The sequence below is a fragment of the Amborella trichopoda genome, chromosome 12 (assembly GCF_054954075.1).
Source record: "Amborella trichopoda isolate Santa Cruz 75 chromosome 12, AtrichopodaSantaCruz75HAP2 v2.0, whole genome shotgun sequence".
NCBI lineage: Eukaryota > Viridiplantae > Streptophyta > Magnoliopsida > Amborellales > Amborellaceae > Amborella > Amborella trichopoda.
The window spans coordinates 9,477,892-9,502,156 of NC_142347.1; the positions used below are offsets into that span (position 1 = coordinate 9,477,892).

At 37.2% G+C, this 24,265-nt stretch overlaps 1 protein-coding gene across 6 annotated transcripts; it reads left to right on the plus strand.

The window, feature by feature from the left end:
• The first annotated feature begins 2,884 nt into the window (after positions 1–2,884).
• On the plus strand, positions 2,885–23,099 carry LOC18445566 (uncharacterized). 6 transcript variants are annotated; one of them, XM_088854332.1, is made up of 5 exons: positions 3,040–3,234; positions 3,535–3,678; positions 3,842–3,923; positions 21,981–22,410; positions 22,531–23,099. In XM_088854332.1, exons 3-5 carry the CDS (start codon positions 3,906–3,908, stop codon positions 22,638–22,640), a joined length of 558 nt encoding a protein of 185 aa, XP_088710458.1. In that variant the 5' UTR covers positions 3,040–3,234; positions 3,535–3,678; positions 3,842–3,905; the 3' UTR covers positions 22,641–23,099. The 6 variants fall into 6 exon arrangements, with proteins under 6 accessions (XP_088710456.1, XP_088710454.1, XP_088710458.1 ...); XM_088854331.1 differs by having other exon boundaries at positions 3,064–3,234; positions 3,842–3,948; XM_088854333.1 differs by having other exon boundaries at positions 3,084–3,234; positions 3,540–3,678.
• Positions 23,100–24,265: the final 1,166 nt, after the last annotated feature.

Sequence of the window (24,265 nt, forward strand, 5' to 3'; positions counted from 1 at the left end):
CTAGTCCCCTACCAAAATGGAACCAAGCTTGATCCCAAAGCCATTAAGTGCATCTTTACAAGATACCCAGATCATGGTAAGGGCTATCGTTTCTTCAACCTAGAGAATGGGCTAGTCTTGAAGAGTAAAGATGCTCACTTCTTCAATGAAGACTTTCTTGAAGCAAGGTGTAGTCACAAAAAAGTCAATCTCTTTGAGATGATTAGTGACAGGGTTGAGACTCGAGAACCCAAACTACAAACCCTTAGGAGAAGCAATCAAATTAAAAGACCACCTGAGTTCTTCACTTACTTCAGAAAACACTATAAAAGAATTGGGAATGGATATGATAATGAGCTTGCATCCTATAAAGAAGCCTTATCCAATTCTGAAAGAAACCAATGGGAAAAAGGCATGAAAAAAGAATACCCCTCTATCATTCAAAACCAGGTTTGAGAATTAGTGCCTCTACCTCATGACCAAAACCTATAGGATACAAGTGGGTGTTCAAGAAAAAATTGAACTCTTAAGGGAAAACTTGAGAAATAAAAAACTAGACTTGTAGTTAAAGGTTTCACCCAAAAAGAAGGGGAAGACTACAATGAAACATTTTCTTCAGCTGTTAAGTTCCTGTCCATTGGGATCTTGATTGCCATAGCAACCCATTTTGACTTTGAGCTCTATCAAATGGATGTTAAAATGACCTTCCTAAATGGGGAATTTGAAGATGAAATTTACATAAAACAACATGGGGGCTTCATAGAAAAAGGAAAAGAGGGCTTGGTTTATAGATTTTAAAACTCTTTTTATGGCCTTAAGCAAGCTTCTTGACAGTGGTACATAAAATTCCAATAAACCTTGTCTAAAGCAAGTTTGACCTTTAGCTAGGACGATTATAACATTTATGTCAAGGCAAGTGAGAGTGATGTGGTGTTTATCTCATTGTATGTGGATGATATGTTGATTGTCAGTAGCTTGATGACTCTAATAAGGCAGACTAAAGATTTCCTTTCGCAATACTTCAATATGAAAGATTAGAGGGAGCATCATACGTATTAGGCATAAATATGACATTAAATAGACAGAATCAAACCATTCAACTTTCCCAAGCAACCAACTGTAAGAGAGTGTTGGAAAAATTTGAAATGGACAAATCCAAACCCATATCAACCCCTATAGATAAAAGAACCAAATTATACCTAAATATGTACTCAACTGAAGAGGATGAGAAGAAAGCCATGGAGAGAGTGCCCTATCGCAGCGTGGTAGGGTAACTCATGTACGCTATGTCAAGTATAAGGCCTGACTTGTCAGTCCCATTAGTGTGACTAGCCGCTTCTAGTACAATCCTGGATTGGAACATTGGAAAGCGGTTAAGAGAATACTCAAATTTTTGAGAGGGACCATAAATTATGCGCTCACATTTGGAGGCGTTGAACATAGTCATATAGGGGTACTCAGATGCAGATTATCAAGGAGACCTTGATGACGCCAAGTCGACATCTTCATATATCTTTATGTTAGGTGGTGGGACAGTTTTTTGGAAGTCAAAGAAGTAGGATGTGGTGGCCCTATCCACCATGGAATTGGAATACATGGCATGTTGGCAAGTATCCAAGGAAGCTGTGTGGATAAAGAAGTTTTTCAACCAGCACATGATCGAGCCTCATGAGACGCTCATGTGTGAGAATCTTCTGTGACAACCAGTTTGTGATATGTATAACCAAGGAACCACGTTTTCACAAGAAATTCAAGCATATCAAGCCAACTTATTATTATGTTTGGAACAAACTCCAACTCAACGAGAGAGAAATTGTGTATCTTCCCACAGAGGCAATGCTTACAAACCCTTTGACCAAGGGATTAGTGGCAAATATATTCACCAAACATATAAATGGGATGGGGCTGAGAAAAAGTGACGAAGAGATATTGTAAGGCCTTCAAAGGCCAAGTAGGAGATGTTGGTGTTTTGTATACTAACAAACAGATAGTGAAATATTGGCTCGAGTGGAAATGTGGTCCACATTGGACTATGAGGTATTTCTAATACCTAGACACACAAAAGCTTTGAGGCTATGGCTCAATATGATGTCCAAAAACCAGTAGTCCTGGGCACGTGTAAACACAATCGATAATTGTTTTTGATGTAGGGTTATTTCTTGATGAGGTCGGAGTTGCGCCTACGCCAGTCCATCTTTCAATAACATCATGAACGTATGGTTATATCACCATCTATATTCAGATATGATGGCTTGGTTTTGGTGTGACCTACTCCCTCCAAAACCGTACTCCAACCCACTTTCATATGGTAATGACCAATGACTAATCACTAGGTAGGAAAGGGACCTGCCTTGGCCCTAGCCCCTCCCTATACCCCATATGGCCAGCCCAAGCCCCAACCTGGAAGAGGCCCTAGCTGAAATGGCCAAACTTGGCCCTAGCCCTATCAAGCTCGCCCGTGCCAAATAAAATAAGGAAAAAATTTATATAAGGTTGCGGCCTTAAAATGTAGAATTAAGGTGCACCTTAAAAATCCGTTATAAATGGTTGTTTTAATGTTGGAAAACCCTCTAATTGATCATCGCGACATGGAGATGCATGAATACGAAAAGAACAATAGATTTCGAGTCCCAAAATAGTGTATCTTGCAACACATTATCTAGACAGTCTATTTTTATGATTTTCATGTGTTTCAAAATTTATAATCATAGATGAAAATAGAATCTCAAGCCATCCTTAAGAGTTTTTTTACACCAAACTTACACATTATGATAAAATTCTAAAGTGAGCCTTAATTTAATTGTTTAAAATTGCAACCTAAACCGCACCATGAAGTAAAAATAAATAAATAAATAAAAGAAAAAAAAGCAGAAAAGTGGGTCCTGGCCCAAACCGCCCCAACCCTGTACACTTTGGTCCGTGGTTGCTTGGCACTAGGGCACTGTAGTGCAGGCCGTAATTTTTCCAGCTCGCGTGGGGCCGATCCGGGCTACCTATCCATTGCCACACCTGCTGATAACATTCTGGCCACGAGGTAAATAATGGTACCCTCTAGAGAGAGAGAGAGGGAGAGGATCAATAGAAGGACAGCGAGGGCGGAGTCAGGACGAATAGACAAAGACTTGGTGGCCGACCATCGTCATGAAGGTGTCTCTAAGCACCACAACTTCCATTCAACTCTTCCCAAAGAATCACTTCAACCTGGCAACCTTTGCTTCTTTTCACCATTCTCCTTCTTCTTCCAATTTTTTCCAGGTTTAACTCTCTCTCTCTCTCTCTCTCTCTCTCTCTCTCTCTCTCTCTGTGCTACTGTTCTTCTTTTATTTCTTCCACCATTTTTTTCACCATGTTGTATATAGTACATATCAAACTTTCTCTGCAAGTGAAACTGAAAATAGCATGCTAAGTTTTGAAAGCAATAGAAAATTTAGTTCTTTTCTTTCCACTTTCTTCATGGGTTTTGGTTATGGTCTCTCTTCTTTTACATTCCTTCGGTTTATCAATAAGAAGAATGTTGGGTTATTTTAGAAGTTAGTTTGTTCATTAATATCTCAGCACAGCACTTGGATATGGAAATTGTCGAATTGGTCAATTTGAAAGCACTCCAAGCTCTATGGTTTGGGTTTCGGGTTTCAGTTTTGGTATTGGGTGCACTCTTTTCGGAATTGCGAATCTGGCTATGTTTGGAGGTTAGGCAAGGTGCGGTTCTGATTCCTAGGGTTTACTCCCACTTTTTCTTTCTCAGTTTTTCATTGGATATGCAAATTGAAAGCCTGTCCCCTACTAATGCTGTGATGTTTCTGGGTACTACATAGTGTGATGCGTTTCTATTTTAATCGAATGTATTTGTCACTTCTACCAGATATTGAGCTCCAATCCAACTGTATTAATCTCCCACAAGCATCACCCACCTTTTGAAAAACTTCATGGTACCAGGCATGCAGGTGGATGCCACTTACTGTGATCCAGGTTATTTGAAGTTCGATAATTTGCTTTGAGATATTTGATTATCAGGCTGAAACATGGAGTACCACACCTATGAACATCCATCTCTTGTGGAGCAAAGCTACTTTGGCCTTTTCTGCTGATGCTCAGATGAAGATAGCATCTTCATTTTCCATGAAGATACATTTGGTCATTTCATTGCTCCCTTCCACTCAAGGGAGAATGATGTTGGCAATTTTGAAGTTAAGAAATAGAATCAAGAAAACTATAATTAAACACAGTAATGTGTCACAGTGAGCATGATGTTAAACAAAATGTTCCATAGAAAATGCCCACTCTTCGCTTTTAGCATTGCCATGGTAAGACCTGTGAAAATATCATTTTGTATTCAAAGGGAGAGAATTGATGACCCATGATCTCACATTGACTGAGAGAATCAGCGATTGTGTTTAGAGCTCGTCTGGTTTCATATGCGTTGTGCTAGCCGATCCAGTCTTAGTTGGCTCATGAACACAATTTATCTAACCAGCTCATTTTTCTCCGTGAATGATTGCAAAGCCTACATTAATAGTAAATTTTGAAATTGAATCCCTGATGCTTATCGTAGTTGTTTTGTGTAAGCTTCCTTTGATTTCTTGGAACAAGTTCCCTAGCCTTATCTCTTGTGATATTCCAAGGCATATGTAACCTTGAGTGACTTCATGTCGAGGACCGGGAATTTTGTTTACTTTAGCACTGAATAGCTTAGCTGATACTGACATGCAAGCATTAGGTAAAATGTTTGACAGAGTATATTTTTCTTGTTGCCAAACTTTCTTTTTGATGGACAATTCTAATTTTGAATGGAGCAGGCTAATTTTCCTAGTTGCTGATGCTTTTTTAACAACTTGGTTTTGGCTTGGAAGCTAGGACCTTACCATTCTTAATTCTTTCAGATTATGATTTTAAAACAGTATTAATGTTTCAGATCTTTTCACCTGTAAGAAATTTCAGAACTTGACTTTTCACAGGATCCCATATACCTGGGCACTGTATGTTTAGAACATTATTTGAGCTTCTTCGTTTAACTACATGCTTTTAGCATTAGATGATACATTGAATGGTCATATAAATAGGTAATGCTAAAACTGGATTCCCGAATGAATTTTACTGTATAATTGCTTGCCTGACAGATCTATGTTCATGCTGTTGTATTTCATTTTTCATTGTTACAACAGTCCTTCTTTGTCATTTGCTGATAATCTTATTTGTATCTTTTATGTAGTTTGTTTTCTCTTTTAGTGTACCCTAATGTAGTGTAAGGCAGACTTCTTCATCTTATTTGTATATTTTTCTTTTAGTGTACTCTAATATATTGTAAGACAAACTTCTATCTACTTCTAACTACAATATTTTATCTTCTAGGTTAAATGTTTATATCTGGGGCTCTAGTTATACTCATCATTACTTGAGATATAGTTTCTTAGACCCTCCTTAAGAAACACATGTTCCTTTTTCCCTCTTTATTTTCAACCTTCAATAGGAAAAATGAGAGCATGTCTATCCTAAGTTGTCTTAATTAGCCCCAATCCCTTTGTTCAGGTTCTTGAATATGCCTGCCTGTTTATTGAAATTTCCAGAACACACTATTTTTATTGGAACTACTAAAATGTATAACATTAATTTGGATGACTATTTGCCATGCTTTTAGTCCTTTCTAAATATGTGACAAAAAGCATACTTAATTAGTTGTTTTTATTCTGGAAAATGACCAGAAATAGTCAGTCCATTGTTGAATTTCTTAATTATTTAGTCTCTGAATTCTCAGGCCCGGTGAAACATGAACAAATTGCTGCAAGAGAAGAATTTTTTTTGCTCAAATGTTGTTCTTTCAAGAGACAAGATCTTGAAAAACATTTTTCAGAGCTGAGTAAAAGATATCATAAGATAGGAGGAATTGATAAAGTAAATTTAAAACAATTTTATCTTGAATCCATACCTCCTACTCTTGGTAAAGAAGCAATAAAAACAATGGAAAATCAAGGACTTACTATTCAAAACACCAGTTTTGGTGAATTATATCAATTTTTTCTCCATGCTTTGGAAAGACTGTGCAATCAAGTTGAATTTGTGAAACAAATGAAAAAAAATAAGCATTTATTAAGAAAATCTTGTGATAAACCATATCTCAAGATTAAATGTGATCCAGAAAAACAGTGTATGTCCACCTGCTATGAAAAGCAACAAGAAGTTTGAACAAAAAAGAAAAAAGAAGAAGTTTAAAAAGTTCAAATATCTTTGAAGGTCAAGATTTCGAGGTTTCAGGCACAATAAAGGAGATAAATGTTATGTCTGTGAAAAAAATGGCATTTTGCCAGAAACTGCCCAAATCAGAACAAGAAAAAAAAGATCATACATCTGCTGTCACAAGTTTTAGATGAAGAAATTGATGATGATCTAGAGTCTGTGTTTTCTCTTGATGATGAACAAAGTCTAGAGACATTGTTATCTATTGCATACTCTGAAGGCAATGAGGTAAATGAGATAAGCAACACACAAGTCTCAGAGATATTGTCTCCACAGGAAAATATTTCTGACATAAACAGTTTATCCCTCCAGCCCACTCCAATAGCCCTTGTTCAGATACTCTAAGAACACTATTCCAAACCTTTAACCATACCAGCATTTTTTGATACAGGAGCATGAACTAGTATCTTAAAACCTGATTTACTACGAAAACAATTTTGGGAAACATGTAACCAAACTTTTCGAGCTACTAATGGAGAGAAATTTACCATAAATCAGATTAGCAAACCCATTTTGATAAAACTTTTTCCACAACTAGTTATCCAACATAAACTCTTAGGATCCTATTTACCCAATAAAGAACTTTTACTTGGATTTGATGTTTTACATCAAGTAAAACTTCAATGGACTTCCAAAGGATTACATTATAGGAACCTAACCTTACCCTGGATAGCTTGTATAGATCAACCCTATTCCCTGAAAACCATTCGACAGAAAATTGTGTCAGATTGCTGTGCCAATTCCCACTCTGAGTTTCTCAAAAAATGTACCAACCCACTTTGGAGAAACTAGAATTTTTATGTTAAACTACCTTTCAAGAAAAATGAGAACATAAATCCCACAAAGGCTTCTCACAAAGGTTTAAATCCAGATCTTTTGGCACAAGTCAAGCTAGAAGTACAAGATTTGATAAAGGAATAGTTAATTGAGCCTACCAGTTCTCCTTGGGCTTGTGAAGCTTTTTATGTAAATAAAAGAGCAGAACAAATTCGAGGAAAACTCAGGTTAGTTATCAATTACCAACCCTTGAATACTTTCCTTGCAGATGATAAATTCCCTTTGCCAAATCAAATTGCACTATTTTCTCAGATTACTAACGCACATATATTTTCAAAATTTGATTTAAAGTCAGGATTTTGGCAGATAGGAATTCACCCAGATGACCGTCCTAAAACAGCTTTTTGTTTACCAAATTACCATTTTCAATGGACAGTCATGCCTTTTGGTTTGAAAAATGCACCCACATATTTTCAAAAAGTCTTGAGTAACATTTTTGAACCAATCTCAACACAGGCACTGATATATATAGATGACATATTCCTCTTGTCTCCTGATCTTAATAGTCATATTCTTCTGTTAGAAAAATTCCATTCCCTCTGTTGTAAATATGGTATTATGCTCTCTGAAAAGAAATGTGTCTTTGCTAAAACGGAAATTGATTTTCTTGGTATGCATTTCCATAATGGAATGTATAAACTCCAGCCTCATATAGCAAAACACTTGTTAGAATTTCCAGATATTTTATCTTCTGTAAAGCAAATTCAGCAATTCTTAGGAATTGTATATTATATGTCCCCTTTTATTCCTAAGCTTTCTCTCTTCACTAGTATACTCTATCTTCTTCTAAAGAAAAAAGCACCACCATGGACAAGAAATCAGACTGAGTGTGTTCTAGAACTCAAAAGAATATCTCAAAATCTACCATCTTTGAAAATCCCATCTACAGGAAAAAGAATTTTACAAACAGATGCTTCAGATGAATTTTGGGCATGTATTTTGCTTGAAGAAAAGGAAAAAGAAAGGATGATTTGCGGATACAAAAGTGGAAAATTCAAAGAATCTGAACTTTATTACCATTCTACTTTTAAAGAAATCCTTGCAGTAAAAAGAGGAATTGAAAAATTTCAATTTCATCTAATAGGATATACTTTTCTTGTAGAAATGGATTTGTCAGCCTTTCCAAATATGCTCAAATTCAAAAATAAAATTCTTCCAAACCCACAATTACTCAGATGGGCAAGTTGGTTTTCTCAATGGAATTTTGAGTATAAACATATTTCTGGAAAGAAAAATATCTTAGCGGATATGTTTTCTCGGAAGAAATTTTCAGAAGAAACCGTTCTTCAAGTTGTCCCTTTTATAGGAGCAATAATCAGAATTGATGATGAATTAAAAGATGTTCCTGATGAAATATTTGACATCATTCTCACCAAGACAATGGAAGCAAGAAATGAGATTATCCAACAAAAGATGCATGAAATATTAATCAGAAATCATGGAGAATGTTTTCAAGGAATTCGATGCCATCCTACATATCCATTTTTATCCTTATTTCTGACCAGACATTATTATAACATACTTAGAGAAGCTCTTTGTTTTTTCTGGTATCTTACCCAAAACCACCATATTTGTTTTAATTTCCATGTTAAAAAATTATTATTCTATCTCAGACACTGTCATTTCCTACAATGGAACAATTACATCCATCCCAATCCTAGAGCTTTCAACTTTTACAAATTCCTTTTGAAGCATTACCTTTATAATCAATAGATAGAATCCTTTGGTTATCCACACCGACCCTATATCATTATAGCCTTCCACCTAGACCTTAGGCCACAAATTTATTCTGAACATACCTTTTTTACCCAACACCCTCATATCCAGACCATTGGCTGGTATGATTCTAATCTCCTGAATTTTTGGATATTTCAAACAGAGCTATGAAAAGAATTAAAAATCCTCATGTGCTACATTAACAGAATCTAGCCAGAATGGATTCCTTTGGATGTCTATATAGGAACAACAATATGGAATGATGAGACTCCCTGAGGTGCTGCACTGCTACACCAACTGCATATATGGCTTGTTGATCACCCTCCTCTTGCTGAAGCACCAATAGATAGCTCCAGTGATGATACTTACATTAGACCCTCACATAGCCCGTCCAACCATTCTTCACCAGGTTATAATTTTGATGACTTACCCTTAGATTATGACACGGATTAAAGAATGGAATCACTGTTCAAGATGAGGACGAATCATTGTTCAAGATGAGGACGAATCACTGTTCATCGACTTTTTACTATTCATGTCGGCCACCTGTCTACTGTTCATCGACATTTTACTATTCATGTCGGCCACCTGTCTACTGTTCATCGACTTTTTACTGTTCATAATGACCACCTGTACAGGCCAGCTTTTTAAATTATTATGGTTTGAAGTCCGGATTTCAAATCCGGTGCCTATAAAGGCCCCCTTAGGTTGTTTGTGAAGGCAGAGTGCTGCTTAGAGCCTCTCAGCCTAGTTTCCTGCTTTGGTGTGCTTAAGCTTCCTGCTTCTGCTTGTAATCTTTATAGCCTAGTTTTCTGCTTTGGTGTGCTTACTGCTTCTGCTTGTAAGCTTTATGCTTCTGCTTGTGAGTTTATATTTTATCTATTGCTTTGGTGTGCTTCTTTTGTATTTCTTTATATGCACATCTTTCTTTTGTATTTCTGTGTATGCACATCTATAATGGTATCAGAGCCATGTGCCATGTTAAACTGAGATTATATCAAGTAAAGTTTATTATATTGGCTGGGTTTAATCTAGAGCTCATACTGTGCTTAGTATGTTCTGCGTCTGCCTAGCTAGATTAGGATCTCTCACATCAGAAAACGAAGTATGAACTAAAGGTTGATTTCTAGTGTTGATGTCATTCCACTGTCAATACTTTCTTATGGTTAACATAACAGGAACTCTGTTAAAGGCATGAAGGCTCTAGAAGGAGCTCATACCTTGTTAACAGAAAGAAAGTTTGCCTTACTTTTATTTCAAAATTTATTGTCAATATAATAAATTATTTTAAAAAACCAGATTTAAGATGGCAGAGGATACTATTTCAGAAATTTCTGTAGATAATAATTCGTCGTCTAGTACAAACTTTCGTCCTATGTTTTCAAAACAAGATCATCTTTTTGAAATAACATATACCCTGGAAACGTTTTCTGAAACGAGTTTTCAGTTAATTAATCCTTATCAAGTTTATGATAAATCTAACTTAAATTGGACCAAAAGAATCAAAAAGCTGTGTGGAAAAAAGAACCTTGAAGCTATTAAGGAATATGTTCAAGCCTCGTCTTTTGACCAACACCAAATACCTGCTACCCAAGCTGAACAATACATTACCATTACCTTACCAAGTAACCTATTTCCCCAATGGCTAAAAGAAGGTTATACCCACATTCACTTTGGAGCTATAAAACTATCCTTGACTTTTCATGGAAGGAAAGGTATGGAAGCTGTTTCCCGAATTGCTTTGATAGATTCCAGATTTTTAGAATACCAACATACATGTATTGGAAATGTGCAAACAACCTTAAATGCAAGAACCATATTTGTTACCTTTTTCCCAAATTTTAATATCTCAATTAAAGACTCTCATTTGAGTTTTACCTTTAAAGTCCAGTTACAGATCATATGAACCAAACAAATTGAAACAGCCACTGTAGCTACACTCCATTATCAAATGGTGTATAGATTACAGAACCATGCTTTTGATATAGTTACCCTTTTACCCCCTGAATAAGAAAATACAGCCTTGTTTATCAAAGTTGATAATAATTCCCAACCTGTCTGTCATTATATTCTGAGACAAATATCTCGAGAATGGTTGCTTAAATTGATTCTATCTACATGGGTCACAAATTATGAAACTTTTCAAAATCAAAGTCAATTAGTAATGCAATCTGATTCCAAAATGACAAGAATGCCTGATGGAACCGTATAGATAAGTTTTCAGACCTCAAAAGTCATTGAGAATCAGACTAGAGAAATATTTCCTACTCAATTCCAAAAATTGCTTGAGAAAGTTCCAATAGTTGCTTTTGATAAAACAGGAAAGCCAATTTATGAACAAAGGACTTCTGATGGACATAATTGGTTTGACTCCTGTAATTGCTCTACTTGTCATGAAGATGATTTGGATGATTTGCCAAAAAGAAAAACTCATCTCGACAAAACCTTCATTAGAGATACATAGAAGGTGATCCATCTGTTGGATTACTTGGAGAGAGTTCATGAAAATGGGATTATTATGTGACTTATGGTTGTCCAAAATCCAAACACACTGATTCAGAAATCGTCTCTACAGGATGGGATGATAAAAGCGATCCAGAAAGAGATCATATTCCAGAATGCTTAGCCTTTGATCCTCAAAGTTCAAGCTATGCTTCAAATTTTCCTCCAGTACATGATTATGAAAAACTTCAAGAAAATGAAAAACATGTATGGAAGATAAAGAATCCCAATACCAGAGATGTTACTGGAGCACAAAAGTCCATTTCTCCAGCTGAAGCCAGCCTGAATTGGCAAGCTGAAAATGCCAAGTCTCAGAATTTAGCATTACTTCGAATAGAAGATAAACAAAACATTATGTCTTCTCAGTTGCAGGGATTATCTGGCATAATTGTTCAATTAAAAGAAAAAATTCAATTGTTGCATGAAGAATTGACGCAAATTTTGTATATAGTGAAAGATATTCATGAACAGTCTCATTTGCTGAGCCAGAAAAGAAAGGAAAAAGCTTTTTTGGAAAAACAGTTGCAAAGCCTGAAAGATATCTTTGGATGAAATCCCAATATCCTCAGCACCAGTACCAATCCCAATTCCAACCCTTGTTAGCAAATCCATATACCCAGAATTACCCTACATTAAGAAATCTTGATCCCTTTCCACCCACAAGAACCCTTTACCTGCCTACTGGTTTAATTCCTCCCAGACATTATGGTTTAGGGCATTAAGTTCTTTTGAAGAAGAATAACGTTTTCCTAAAGAAATGTTCTTTGCCCAATTAAGAAAAAAACCACATGTATCAATACCCAGTTCATCCCACCATCCAATTCCCAGACCTCCAACTACTTTACCACCAACAATAGTTCAACCTCCTACTGATCCCCAATTACCAAAATATGAGACCCAAATGTTTGAGAAATCTGATACTGAATCAGACGTTGTAGCCTCTTCTGTTCCAGCGCTAACACATATCTCCTCTGAACCTTTGAATAATATGAGTTCATTTCTAAAAAATTTGACAAAACAGTCTGAAGTTAATCTTCAATCTGAAACTCAATCTTCAGATGATATGTCTGATACATCTGAAACATTTATTGATGATAAATCTTCTTCTTCCGTGGATTCAGAATCTTTATTGATGATGAACCCTCCTGAACCTCCTCATGAACTTGACCCAGTAATTGAAGAAGATCTCAGACCTCCTGACAACAAGAACCCCAACCTGTCCCTACCTATGGTGATTCATCTAAAGGCTGCTGACTAGAGGTAGCACAAGGGTTGCCCCGAGGTGTGGCTCGAGTGGGTGACCGACTAGCCTTGTGGTGTGTGTGAGGGGTGGAGACCGTGACGTTTCCTCCTGGATGTGTTGAGCCTCTAGGTATAGAGACCAGTGGTGCAGAAATGTGGCAGGTAGCCTTGTAGCGACCCTCAAAAGCAATGGTAACTTGTTTGCCTTTTGGAGAAAGGAACTAGGCAGCGTTCCGGCATACCTTAGGAACACGACCGGCAAGTGACTCGCCAGTGGCTAGGTGCATGCTGTGTGAGGCAACAGAAGTACTGCCGATGCAGGGTGCCTTGGTGGAGTTTCCACCTAAGCGAGGAGATGGGGAGTGAGGGACCTTTAAGTTCTGCCTCACACCAGTCCAGGTTAAGACTTGGGGACTAGACAAGGGGCATTTTCTCAAGAGGATGTTGGGAACAAAGTTGAAGGAACTTGTTCCCTAAGGAGACTCTCGAATGCGGGGATAAGAAAATCCTCGATCCGATTAATGGGTTACGGAACCTGCTAGCCATTAATAAAATGTGAAAAGATAATGAAAGCAGATAATGAAAGAAGAAACTAGCTAAACAAGAACAATCCAACTAAGGGGTAGTATGTCCCCAGTGAAGTCACCAAGCTAGTTAGGTGCCTCGATCTCGCCCTCTGGATCTTTTGACGATCGGGCGGCACGCATCTCGAGTTTCAAGGGAAGATCCGGGACATTTTTGTGATCTCTCTCTCTCGAGAACCTCGTTCGAAAACGGCGGGAGGTGTTATCAACTGGTGAGAGAGGAATTTTAGGTGGGTTTTAGACTTACTTGGGCTGGCTCACGTGGGCACCCTCTTAAATCATGAAAAAAGCCCCCCAGTAATAAAATTGGTTTGGAATCGCCTCCCTTGGCTTGTATTCTTCTGTTTTCTGTAATCACACAATATGGCAAAGGTTATAAGACAGGTGGGTCACACCTCACCCTTTTCCTATTTGGTGAACGTACACAAGCATGCGCATTCAAAAGAATAAGAGAAGAAAGATGGGGGAGAGAAGAATTTGACTGAGAGGGAAGATCAGAGCAGTGACTAAGCTGGTAAATAATTGGCTTGATGTGGTAGCAAAACGGGCTCGGTAACTCAGACCGGCTCACAAGATTACTACTAGATGTCATTACCAATACCGACTAGCTAGGCATGATGGTTAGTCTATTGTGGCAATAAAGCAGGCCAAGTAATCTTGGCACAACAACATTACGGCTAGACGAGAGGACTATCATGAGAGGCTAACCTCGATCCCTCTTAATCGAATGAAAGAATAACAGAATGAAGGTCATAAGGAAAGAATAAGAAATGAAATAAGAGAAGAAGGGAACAGAAGGAAGGAGGGGGAAGAAAGGAAGAGAAAAGCGTGAGAGACAAGAGAATAAAGGAGAGGGGGGAAAAGGACGCAGTCGGCACTAAGCATTACCGATTGTGTTAAAAGGAAGAGAGAGAAAACACAGTCGGTGCTAGGCTTCATTGACTATGTCAGAAGAAGAGAGAGAAAACGCAATCGATGTTAAGCTTCACGGACTGTCTCAGAAGAAGAGAGAGAAGATCCAGTCGATGGCACTAGGTATTGCTGATTGTGTTAAAAGGAAGAGAGAAAAAACATAGTCGGTGCTATGCTTCACTTGCTTTGTCAGAAGAAGAGAGAGAAAACACAGTCAACGTTAGGCTTTGACGACTTTGTTAAACAGAGAAGGAAGAGAAGGCACAATCGGCGATAGGCTTCGTCGACTGTATTAGACAGAGACGAGAGAGGAGATGCAGTTGGCGCTAGGGTTCATCGATTGTGTCAGAACAGAAAAAAGGAGAGAAACCCAGCCGATGCTAGGCTTGAGCCGGTTGTGATGGAAGAGAAGAAAGAGAGAGAAATCAAGCCGACGTTAGGCTTGCGTTGGTTGCAATGGAAGAGAAGAAAGCGAGTGAAATCGAGCCGACGCTAGGCCTGCTCTGGTTGTGATAGAAGAGAGAGAGAGAAATCCAGTTAGCGCTAGGCTTGTGCCGGTTGTGACATAAGAGAAAGAGAGAGAGAAATCGAGTCAACGCTAGGCTTCATCGACTGTGACAAAAGAGAAAGAGAGATAAATCCAGCCGACGTTAATCTTCGACGACTGTGACAAAAGAGAATGAGAGAGAGAAATCCAGCCGGTGCTACGCTTCACCAACTGTATTAGAGGAAGAATGGAGGGAGAGAGAGATGAGACGAAGAGAGATAAAGATGAGAAGAAGAGAGAGAAAGAGATAAAGATGAAAAGAAGAGAGAGAAAGAGATAAATATGAGAAGAAGAGAGAGAAAGAGATAAAGATGAGAAGAAGAGAGAAAGAGATAGATAAAGATGAGACAAAGAGAGAGAAAGAGAAAGAGATGAGAAGAAGAGAGAGAAAGAGAGAGATAGAGATGAGAAGAGAAGAAGAGAGAGAAAGAGATAAAGACGAGAAGAAGAGAGAAAGTTACCTTCTCGAAGAGTATCGGCCCTTTTCTTCTCTCTCCTCTCTCTCTCTCTCCAAGACGTATCCACAAGCTTAAGAAAAATTCAGAACTTTATTGATTGATCCAAGAAAAATGAATCTGGCCTTTGTACAATGAGGCATTGCTTGTTTATATAGAACTGGGCTAAAACGTGGGTGTATAAATTAAAAGAAATTTTAAAAATGGGTGCAAAATGACTGTTTTGCCCCTGCCTAATAATGTGTGGAATTTTATAACAGTCTTGGCTACTGCCAGTGAACTTGCGTGATCTTTCATGATTGACCGGGGGTTGCTCTGATACCTGTTTCATCGAAAGATTATTGTTTTCTTAAAGGGCTCGACATGGTGATCATTTTACCAACTTCGAGCCATGAATCATGTTTTTGAGCCATGATCATGGGACGAATTTTGAATGAATCTTGGAAACTTCGAATCGATTGTGTGCTTGTTCCTTAATGTTTCTTCGTGATTTCTTTGCTGAATCACATAGAGCATGCCGTCACGATCATGTTGCAACAAACATAGTTTGATTTCGTGTTCGGATGAAGATTTTGTCATCTTGAGTTGTTGGCCAAAATGTTGAAATCCGGTGGCCGAAATTTACAGCATCTTTGATGCCTTCGTGTGTGAAATCCAATCGTTCATCGTATACAAGGTTCAGACAAGAGATAGCCTCAGACCTCACGCACATAATGCAACTGGTTTCGTGCCGATCGGGTATGTGAGCTTCGTGATCTGGCTGTTAGAACGAGACGTGTTGCTGCTGAACTTTTTGCAACTTTCTTCAAGGATCAACAACTTTCTTCTAGTTTTTCTCTCTGCTCGGCGTCGTCGCAGGGCGTACCACATATCGAATTGTTCATCTTGATGAGACAAACACGTTCACCAAATTTGGGAGCGATCCGACTTGGAAGGAGTTAGATATAGGCCACGAAAGTGACTGCCCATGACTGTAAAAACGGTCACCTTTAATGGTGTTTTAATGCAGGGTGGCCACACGGGAAGTGTGCTGCCTAACCATTTTCGGTATTTTACGCATAACTTTGTCTTGGAGTGCCCGCTTAAGCTGAAACTTGATCCATAGGGGTTTTCGATCATGCCGGATCTAATGGCGGTGGTCTCACAACTAATTGACACACCAAAAGTATATCTCTAGTTACGGGGACCATTTCAAGGTGCTAGAGACCGATTTCGCTGAAATTGTTTCTTTGTGTTCACTGCTTTAGACATGTCAGATCGCGATAACACTTGGCCGGTGGTCTTTTGAAGTGCTGATGAAGATCCTGACCAACTCTGAGGCAATTATGAGGATGTCAAAATTTCCACTATTTTGTAGGCTTTATTGACCTGCTTCCTATCAGGGACCAAGGTGCTGAAATATGCGTTCAAATAGTGATCCCTACAATAATACAATATCACTCAAAACACCATACAAAGGTTGTACAACAAATCCAAAAGAACATTGAAATTAGCATTAATCAAAAACGATTCAAGATGTAAACAAGATCAACGACCAAAAAAGTCCTGGACCTTACACCCACCCTCTTGAGGAGGTAACAAGGTTTGATTTTTAATATCTAACTCTCTATTCCAAATGGGTGGATCATCTAGGAAATCTTGTGAAGGTAGCTCAGGAGGTCCCATTGGAACGTTTCATAGGTCATCTTCCCTTGTTGATTCTGGTTCTTGGGGTGATTAGTTTTCTTGAAAAATTTGTTCATTTGTTTCCTTTTGAATGATCATCCCTGATCTACCCTTGTCACCTTGATTCTAGGAACCACTAGTTTCAAAACCTTGTTTGAGCTTATGCTCGGGTTCATCTCGAATCCCTTGCGAGTTTTATTCATCATCCCACGTGTGTGGGTCATCTTCTATCACATGCACTTGGAAAAACGAGTTAAATGGATTGTCTACCCCGGTATCATTGTTGATGATCAGGACTACTTGATGCTTGCATCTTCAACTGTGATTGGCCTTATAAGACAGCTGCTATTCTCTTTCATTTTCTTTTGTTCTACAGGATCTAGGCTAGAATTATCATCATTATTGTGGCTTTTGGTATCCTTTGCCACAAATTCCTGAGTAAGCATGTATACAATTGATGACATTCCACCATCACGATGGAATGACATATTCAGAGAGATTCGAGGATGGATGCACTCAGAAATGCTTAATCCAGCAAATACATTAGCCAGTACAATTTCTAAAGTTATTGTTAAGCTAAGAGGACGCCTTTTTGATTGGTATATAAGTCTTGGAGAATACAGGCAAACATAGTTAAGAAATAGTTAGTCCATTGTTGAATTTCTTAATTATTCAGTCTCTGAATTCTCAGGCCCGGTGAAACATGAGCAAATTGCTGTAAGAAAAGAATTTTTTCAGCACAAATGTTGTTCTTTCAATAGACAAGATCTTGAAAAATATTTTTCAGAGATGAATAAAAGATATCATAAGATGGGAGGAATTGATGATGTAAATTTAAAACAATTTTTTCTTGAATCCATACCTCCTACTCTTGGTAAAGAAGCAACAAAAACAATGAAAAATCAAGGACTTACTATTCAAAACACTAGTTTTGGTGAATTGTATCAATTTGTTCTCCATGCTTTGGAAAGACTTTGCAATCAAGTTGAATTTGTGAAACAAATGGAAAAAACAAGCATTTATTGGGAAAATCTTGTGATAAACCAGATCTCAAGATTAAATGTGATCTAGAAAAACAGTGTGTATGTCTACCTAATATGAAAAGCAACAACAAGTTTGAACAAAAAAGAAAAAAGAAGTTTAAAAAGTTCAAATATCTTCGAAGCTCAAGATTTCGAGGTTCCAGGCACAAGAGAGGAGATAAATGTTGTCTGTGCAAAAAAATGGCATTTTGCCAGAAACTGCCCAAATCAGAAAAAGAAAAAAAAGATCATACACCTGCTGTCACAAGTTTTAGATGAAGAAATTGATGATGATCTAGAGTCTGTGTTTTCCCTTGATGATGAACAGTAGACAGGTGGCCGACATGAATAGTAAAAAGCATGAATAGTAAAAAGTCGATGAACAATGATTCGTCCTCAACTTGAACAGTGATTCCATTCTTTAATCCGTGTCATAATCTAAGGGTAAGCCATCAGAATTATAACTTGGTGAAGAATGGTTGGACGGGCTATATGAGGGTCCAATGTAGGTATCATCACTGGAGCTATCTGTTGGTGCTTCAGCAAAAGGAGGGTGATCAGTGAGCCATATATGCAGTTGGTGTAGCAGTGCAGCTCCTCGGGGAGTCTCATCATTTCATATTGTTGTTCCTGTATAGACATCCAAAGGAATCCATACTGGCTGGATTCTGTTAATGTAGCACATGAGGATTTTTAATTCCTTCCATAGCTCTGTTTGAAATATCCAAAAATTCAAGAGATTAGAATCATACCATCCAATGGTCTGGATATGGGGGTGTTGGGTAAAAAAGGTATGTTCAGGATAAATTTGTGGCCTAAGGTCTAGGTGGAAGGCTATACTGATAAAGGGTCGGTGTGGATAACCAAAGGATTCTATCCATTTATTATAATGGTAATGCTTCAAAGGAAATTTGTAAAAGTTGAAAGCTCTGGGATTGGGATGGATGTAATTGTTCCATTGTAGGAAATGACAGTGTCTGAGATAAAATAATAATTTTCTAACATGGAAATTGAAACAAATATGGTGGTTTTGGGTAAGATACCAGAAGAAACAAAGAGCTTCTCTAGGTATGTTATAATAATGTCTAGTCCGAAATAAGGATAAAAATGGATATATATGATGGCATCGAATTCCTTGAAAACAATCTCCATGATTTTTTATTAATATTTCATGCATCTTTTGTTGCATAATCTCTTTTCTTGCTTCCATTGTCTTGGTGAGAATGATGTCAAATATTTCATCAGAAACATCTTTTGATTCATCATCAATTTTGATTATTACTCCTATAAAAGGGACAACTTGAAGAACGGTTTCTTCTGAAAATTTCTTCCGAGAAAACATATCCGCTAAGATATTTTTCTTTCTAGAAATATGTTTATACTCATAATTCCATTGAGAAAACCAACTTGCCCATCTAAGTAATTGTGGGTTTGGAAGAATTCTTTCATTACTGGGTCAGGTTCATGAGGAGGTTCAGGAGGGTTCATCATCAATAAAGATTCTGAATCCATGGAAGAAGAAGATTTATCTTCAATAAATGTTCCAGATGTATCAGACATATCATCTGAAGATTGAGTTTCAGATTGAAGACTAACTTCAGGCTGTTTATTCAAATTTTTGAGAAATGAACTCATATTATTCAAGGGTTCAGAGGGGATATGTGTTTGCGCTGGAACAGAAGAGGCTACAACTTCTGATTCAGTATCAGATTTCTCAAACATTTGGGTCTCATATTTTGGTAATTGGGATCAGTAGGAGGTTGAACTGTTGTTGGTGGTAAAGTAGTTGGAGGTCTGGGAATTGGATGTTGGGATGAACTGGGTATTGATACATTTGGTTTTTTTTCTTAATTGTGGAAAGAACAATTCTTCAGGAAAACGTCTTTCTTCTTCAAAAGAACTTAATGCCCTAAAACCATAATGTCTGGGAGGAATTAAACCAGTAGGCGGGTAAAAGGTTCTTGTGGGTGGAAAGGGATCATGATTTCTTAATGTAGGGTAATTCTGGGTATATGGATTTGCTAACAAGGGTTGGAATTGGGACTGGTACTGGTACTGAAGATATTGGGATTTCATCCAAAGATCTCTTTCAAGGCTTTGCTACTGTTTTTCCAAAAAAGCTTTTTCTTTTCCTTTCTGGCTCAGCAAATAGGACTATTCATGAATATATTTCACTGTATACAAAATTTGCATCAATTCTTCATGCAACAATTGAATTTTTTCTTTTAATTGAACAATTATGCCAGATAATCCCTGCAACTGAGAAGACATAATGTTTTGTTTTTCTGCTATTTGAAGTAATGCTAAATTTTGAGACTTAGCATTTTCAGCTTGCCAATTCAGGCTGGTTTCAGCTAGAGAAATAGACTTTTGTGCTCCAGTAACATCTTTAGTATTGGGATTCTTTATCTTCCATATATGTTTTTCATTTTCTTGAAGTTTTTCGTAATCATGTAATGGAGGAAAATTTGAGGCATTGGTTGAACTTTGAGGATTAAAGGCTAGGCATTATGGAATATGATTTCTTTCTAGATCCTTTTTATCATCCCATCTTGTAGAGATGATTTCTGAATCAATGTGTTTGGATTTTGGACAACCATAAGTCACATAATAATCCCATTTTCCTGAACTCTCTCCAAGTAATCAAACAGATGGATCACCTTCTATGTATCTCTGATGAAAGTTTCGTTGAGATGAGTTTTTCTTCTTTTTTTTCTTTTTGGCAAATCATCCAAATCATCTTCAAGACAAGTAGAGCAATTATAGGAGTCAAACCAATTATGTCCATCAGAAGTCTTCTGTTCATAAATTGGCTTTCTTGTTTTATCAAAAGCAACTACTGGAACTTTCTCAAGCAATCCTTGGAATTGAGTAGGAAATATTTCTCTAGTCTGGTTCTCAATGACTTTTGAGGTCTGAAAACTTATTTGTACGGTTTCATCAGGCATTCTTGTCATTCTGGAATCAGATTGCATTACTGGTTGACTTTGATTTTGAAAAGTTTCATATTTTGTGACCCATGTAGACGGAATCATTTCAAGCAACCTTTCTCGAGATATTTGTCTAGGAATATAATGACAGACAGGTTGGGAATTATTATCAACTTTGATAAACAAGGTTGTATTTTCTTGTTCAGGGGGTAAAAGGGTAACTATATCAAAAGCATGGTTCTGTAATGTATACACCATTTGATAATGGAGTGTAGCTACAGTGGCTGTTTCAGTATGTTTGGTTCCTGTGATCTGTAACTGGACTTTAAAGGCAAAACTCAAATGAGGGTCTTTAATTGAGATATTAAAATTTGGGAAAAAGATAACAAATATGGTTCCTGAATTTAAGGTTGTTTGCACAGTTCCAATACATGCATGTTGGTATTCTAAAAATCTGGAATCTAACAAAGCAATTCGGGAAACAGCTTCCATTCCTTTCCTCCTATGAAAAGTCAAGGCTAGTTTTATGGCTCCAAAGTGAATGTGGGTATAACCTTCTTTTAGCCATTGGGGAAATAGGTTACTGGGTAAGGTAATGGTAATATATTGTTCAGCTTGGGTAGCAGGTATTTGGTGTTGGTCAAAAGAAGAGGCTTGAACATATTCCTTAATAGCTTCAGGGTTCTTTTTTCCACACAGCTTTTTGATTCTTTTGGTCCAATTTAAGCTATATTTATCATAAACATGATAAGGATTAATTAACTGAGAACTGGTTTCAGAAAACTTTTCTTGGGTATATGTTATTTCAAAAAGATGATCTTGTTTTGAAAATATAGGACGAAAATTTATACTAGACGACGGATTATTATCTACAGAAATTTCTGAAACAGTATCCTCTGCCATCTTAAATCTGGTTTTTTAAAATAATTTATTATATTGACTGTAAATTTTGAAATAAAGGTAAGGCCAACTTTCTTTCTGTTAACAAGGAATGAACTCTTTCCACGGTCTTCTTGCCTTTAACAGAGTTCATGTTATGTTAACCATAAGAAAGTATTGACAGTGGAATGACATCAACACTAGAAATCAACCTTTAGTTCATACTTCGTTTTCTGATACGAGAGATCCTAGTCCAGCTAGGCAGACGCAGTTTTGGTGTTCACCCTCTTGGCTTGGTAGTCAGGTTGTTAATCTTTTATTGCAATTTTTTTATGCCATAATATATTTCTCCATTTACTTTAATGATGCATTATTTTCATCCCTTCTTGTAATCTCCTATGTGCATTTTTGTCTGTCATGCAGTTGCCTCTTGACACACTCTTTCCTGCTAACTTATTCGTGCATGGCTGCTCTTGTAGGCAAAGCCATTGCAAAAGCAGAGGATTGTTTCACTCTTCGTTCACCAAATCCCAACTTCTCATTCTCTGATCCAACAATGGTTAAGACCCTGTTTTGTGAATCAATCCACTGCAGATAAGTTTGGTGAATCATCGGACTTCAAGACACATGTGGAAAACTTGAGAGGGAAATTCGTGGAAGCTGTTCCTAAACCAGTAAAAGAGTTCCCATGGAAGAAAGCAGAAGGCATCGTTTTTCTCCGCTTGCTTTCTCTTGGAAAGGAAGCATTGAAGTCTTCTCTAATGATCTTTTTCATCTTGAGCTTTGTATCTGATACATACTATTCTGTCTTGAAAAACTGTGAGGTGATTGTCCCCGTGTGCCTGTTCATTGGGTGTGTTGGCCGAGTTTCTCAAAGAATTATCTTTGGAATTGTTCCAGAATTCAGAGGTGAATAATTCTGATATACTTCATCCTGCTTTGTCTCTCAATTTTGTCTTTCTGTTTAGTCATTTTCTCTCTCAACCTGCTTCCTCCTAATATGTTAAATCTAATTCAATGTTGGCACAGGGAGGGTCAAGGCAGAAGCAACTAATAGTCGTTGGTTCATTTTTTGTACTTCTCAAGCTTGTCTCGCCATATCTAACTACCATAGGCAGCTTATACCTTTCTCACATTGACAATGGTGGGTTGATGCAAGTCTTGTGGCTGTGGTGGAGGTTGCAGAAAGAAATGCATTCTGGAAATGAGGTAGAAAATGTATCTAGTGATTGAATGTGGAGGCCGCAAGGCAAGAAATGAGAAGTATGACAAACCTTTCAATTATAAAAAAGCTTCAAGAAAGAAGAAATGGTGGCGCTATGGTTACTTTGCCTCTCTGCAAATGCTCCCAAGTGCCCTAGCTAGTATATTGTTCATCTTGGCCCTTAGCAATTTTGTAGTTGGGGCTTGGTATAGTTTTTTTTTATAAACTTTGTGAAATCATGAGTTTTTGTTTAGGGTGCTACTTGCAGCATCACATGGTTTTGACATGCAAAGGGAGCCTGGGGAAATTTTGGTTACTCTTTTCCTGATGGAAAAGTATAAAAAGAGAGTTTACTTTTGGTATAAATAAGAAGAAAGTTTACTTTTGGTACAAAGAGAGTTACAATTACACTTATCCATTAGATTTCAAATTGGTGGCTACAAGAATGTCATTGATCAAACTCAAAGCTCCAAAAACATTTCTCAAACTTTGTGATAAACCCTCAGCCATCCAATTTAATATTTAATGGTTAGAAATAATTGTAACCTCTTACAAAAAGAAAGATAGATCGTCTCATAATAAGCAATCCCTTCCCTTTCAGATTATTACATTTCCAACATGTTCAAGTTGCCATATAATCTCCCAATTCTTATCTAAGTTGGAATCCAAACCAATGAGCTGGAACACTCTAAATTTTAATCTTAGAAATTGTCGTTATGTTCCTTATGGGGAGTTTTTGGTTTACAAAGGATTTTAGAAAATGGAGATCCAGATCGAAACTAGCTGATCATGATTTGGAATTGGAGGAGTTGGCTTAATGTCCCTAAAATATCAGGAATCAGTCGGTTCTTTTTATGAATTGGTAAGTTCTATCAGAGAACCGACCTCACCTTTTATTTCTTAAATATTTTTGCAATTGTTTGTTCTCTAATTTGTTTAAATTTTTTATTGCCTGGTTCACTTGACCAGATTGCTGATTTAGTGAACCGAACTACATTTCTAGATGGGCGATCAAGGTCACGGATGTTTTATGTAAAACTTTTATATACGCATTTTCATTTGGCAGAGTGATCATGCTAACCTATTAAATTTCAAATAGTAATGATCGTAGCTTTCCAAATAAAATAAGGGATTGTCTACGGGGAGACCATTTATCTTTGATATAAGGTCACAATTATTTCTAACCATCTGATGCGAAATTTGATAGTTTGATATTTTGGGTGTCACGCAGTGTGAAAAAAAATTTGGCTTTTTTTTTTAAGTTTTTGAATAGTCAATAGAATGAATGCAACCATTCAATTTCACCTCCAATGGTGACTGCTATCTTGTATCAAAAGTAAATGGTCTCATTGTTTTTTTTTTTTATACAATAAAATAAAATAAAAAATAATAATAGGTCCAATTTCACCTCCAAGGTGACCATCTTGTATCAAAGGTAAATGATGTCATTGTTTATTTTTTTTATACAATAAAATAAAATAAAAAATGATAGGTCTTTGAACTTTTTGATGAGGTGTGTGGCTCCGATAATAGATCTTGAACTTTTTGCTGAGGCGTGTG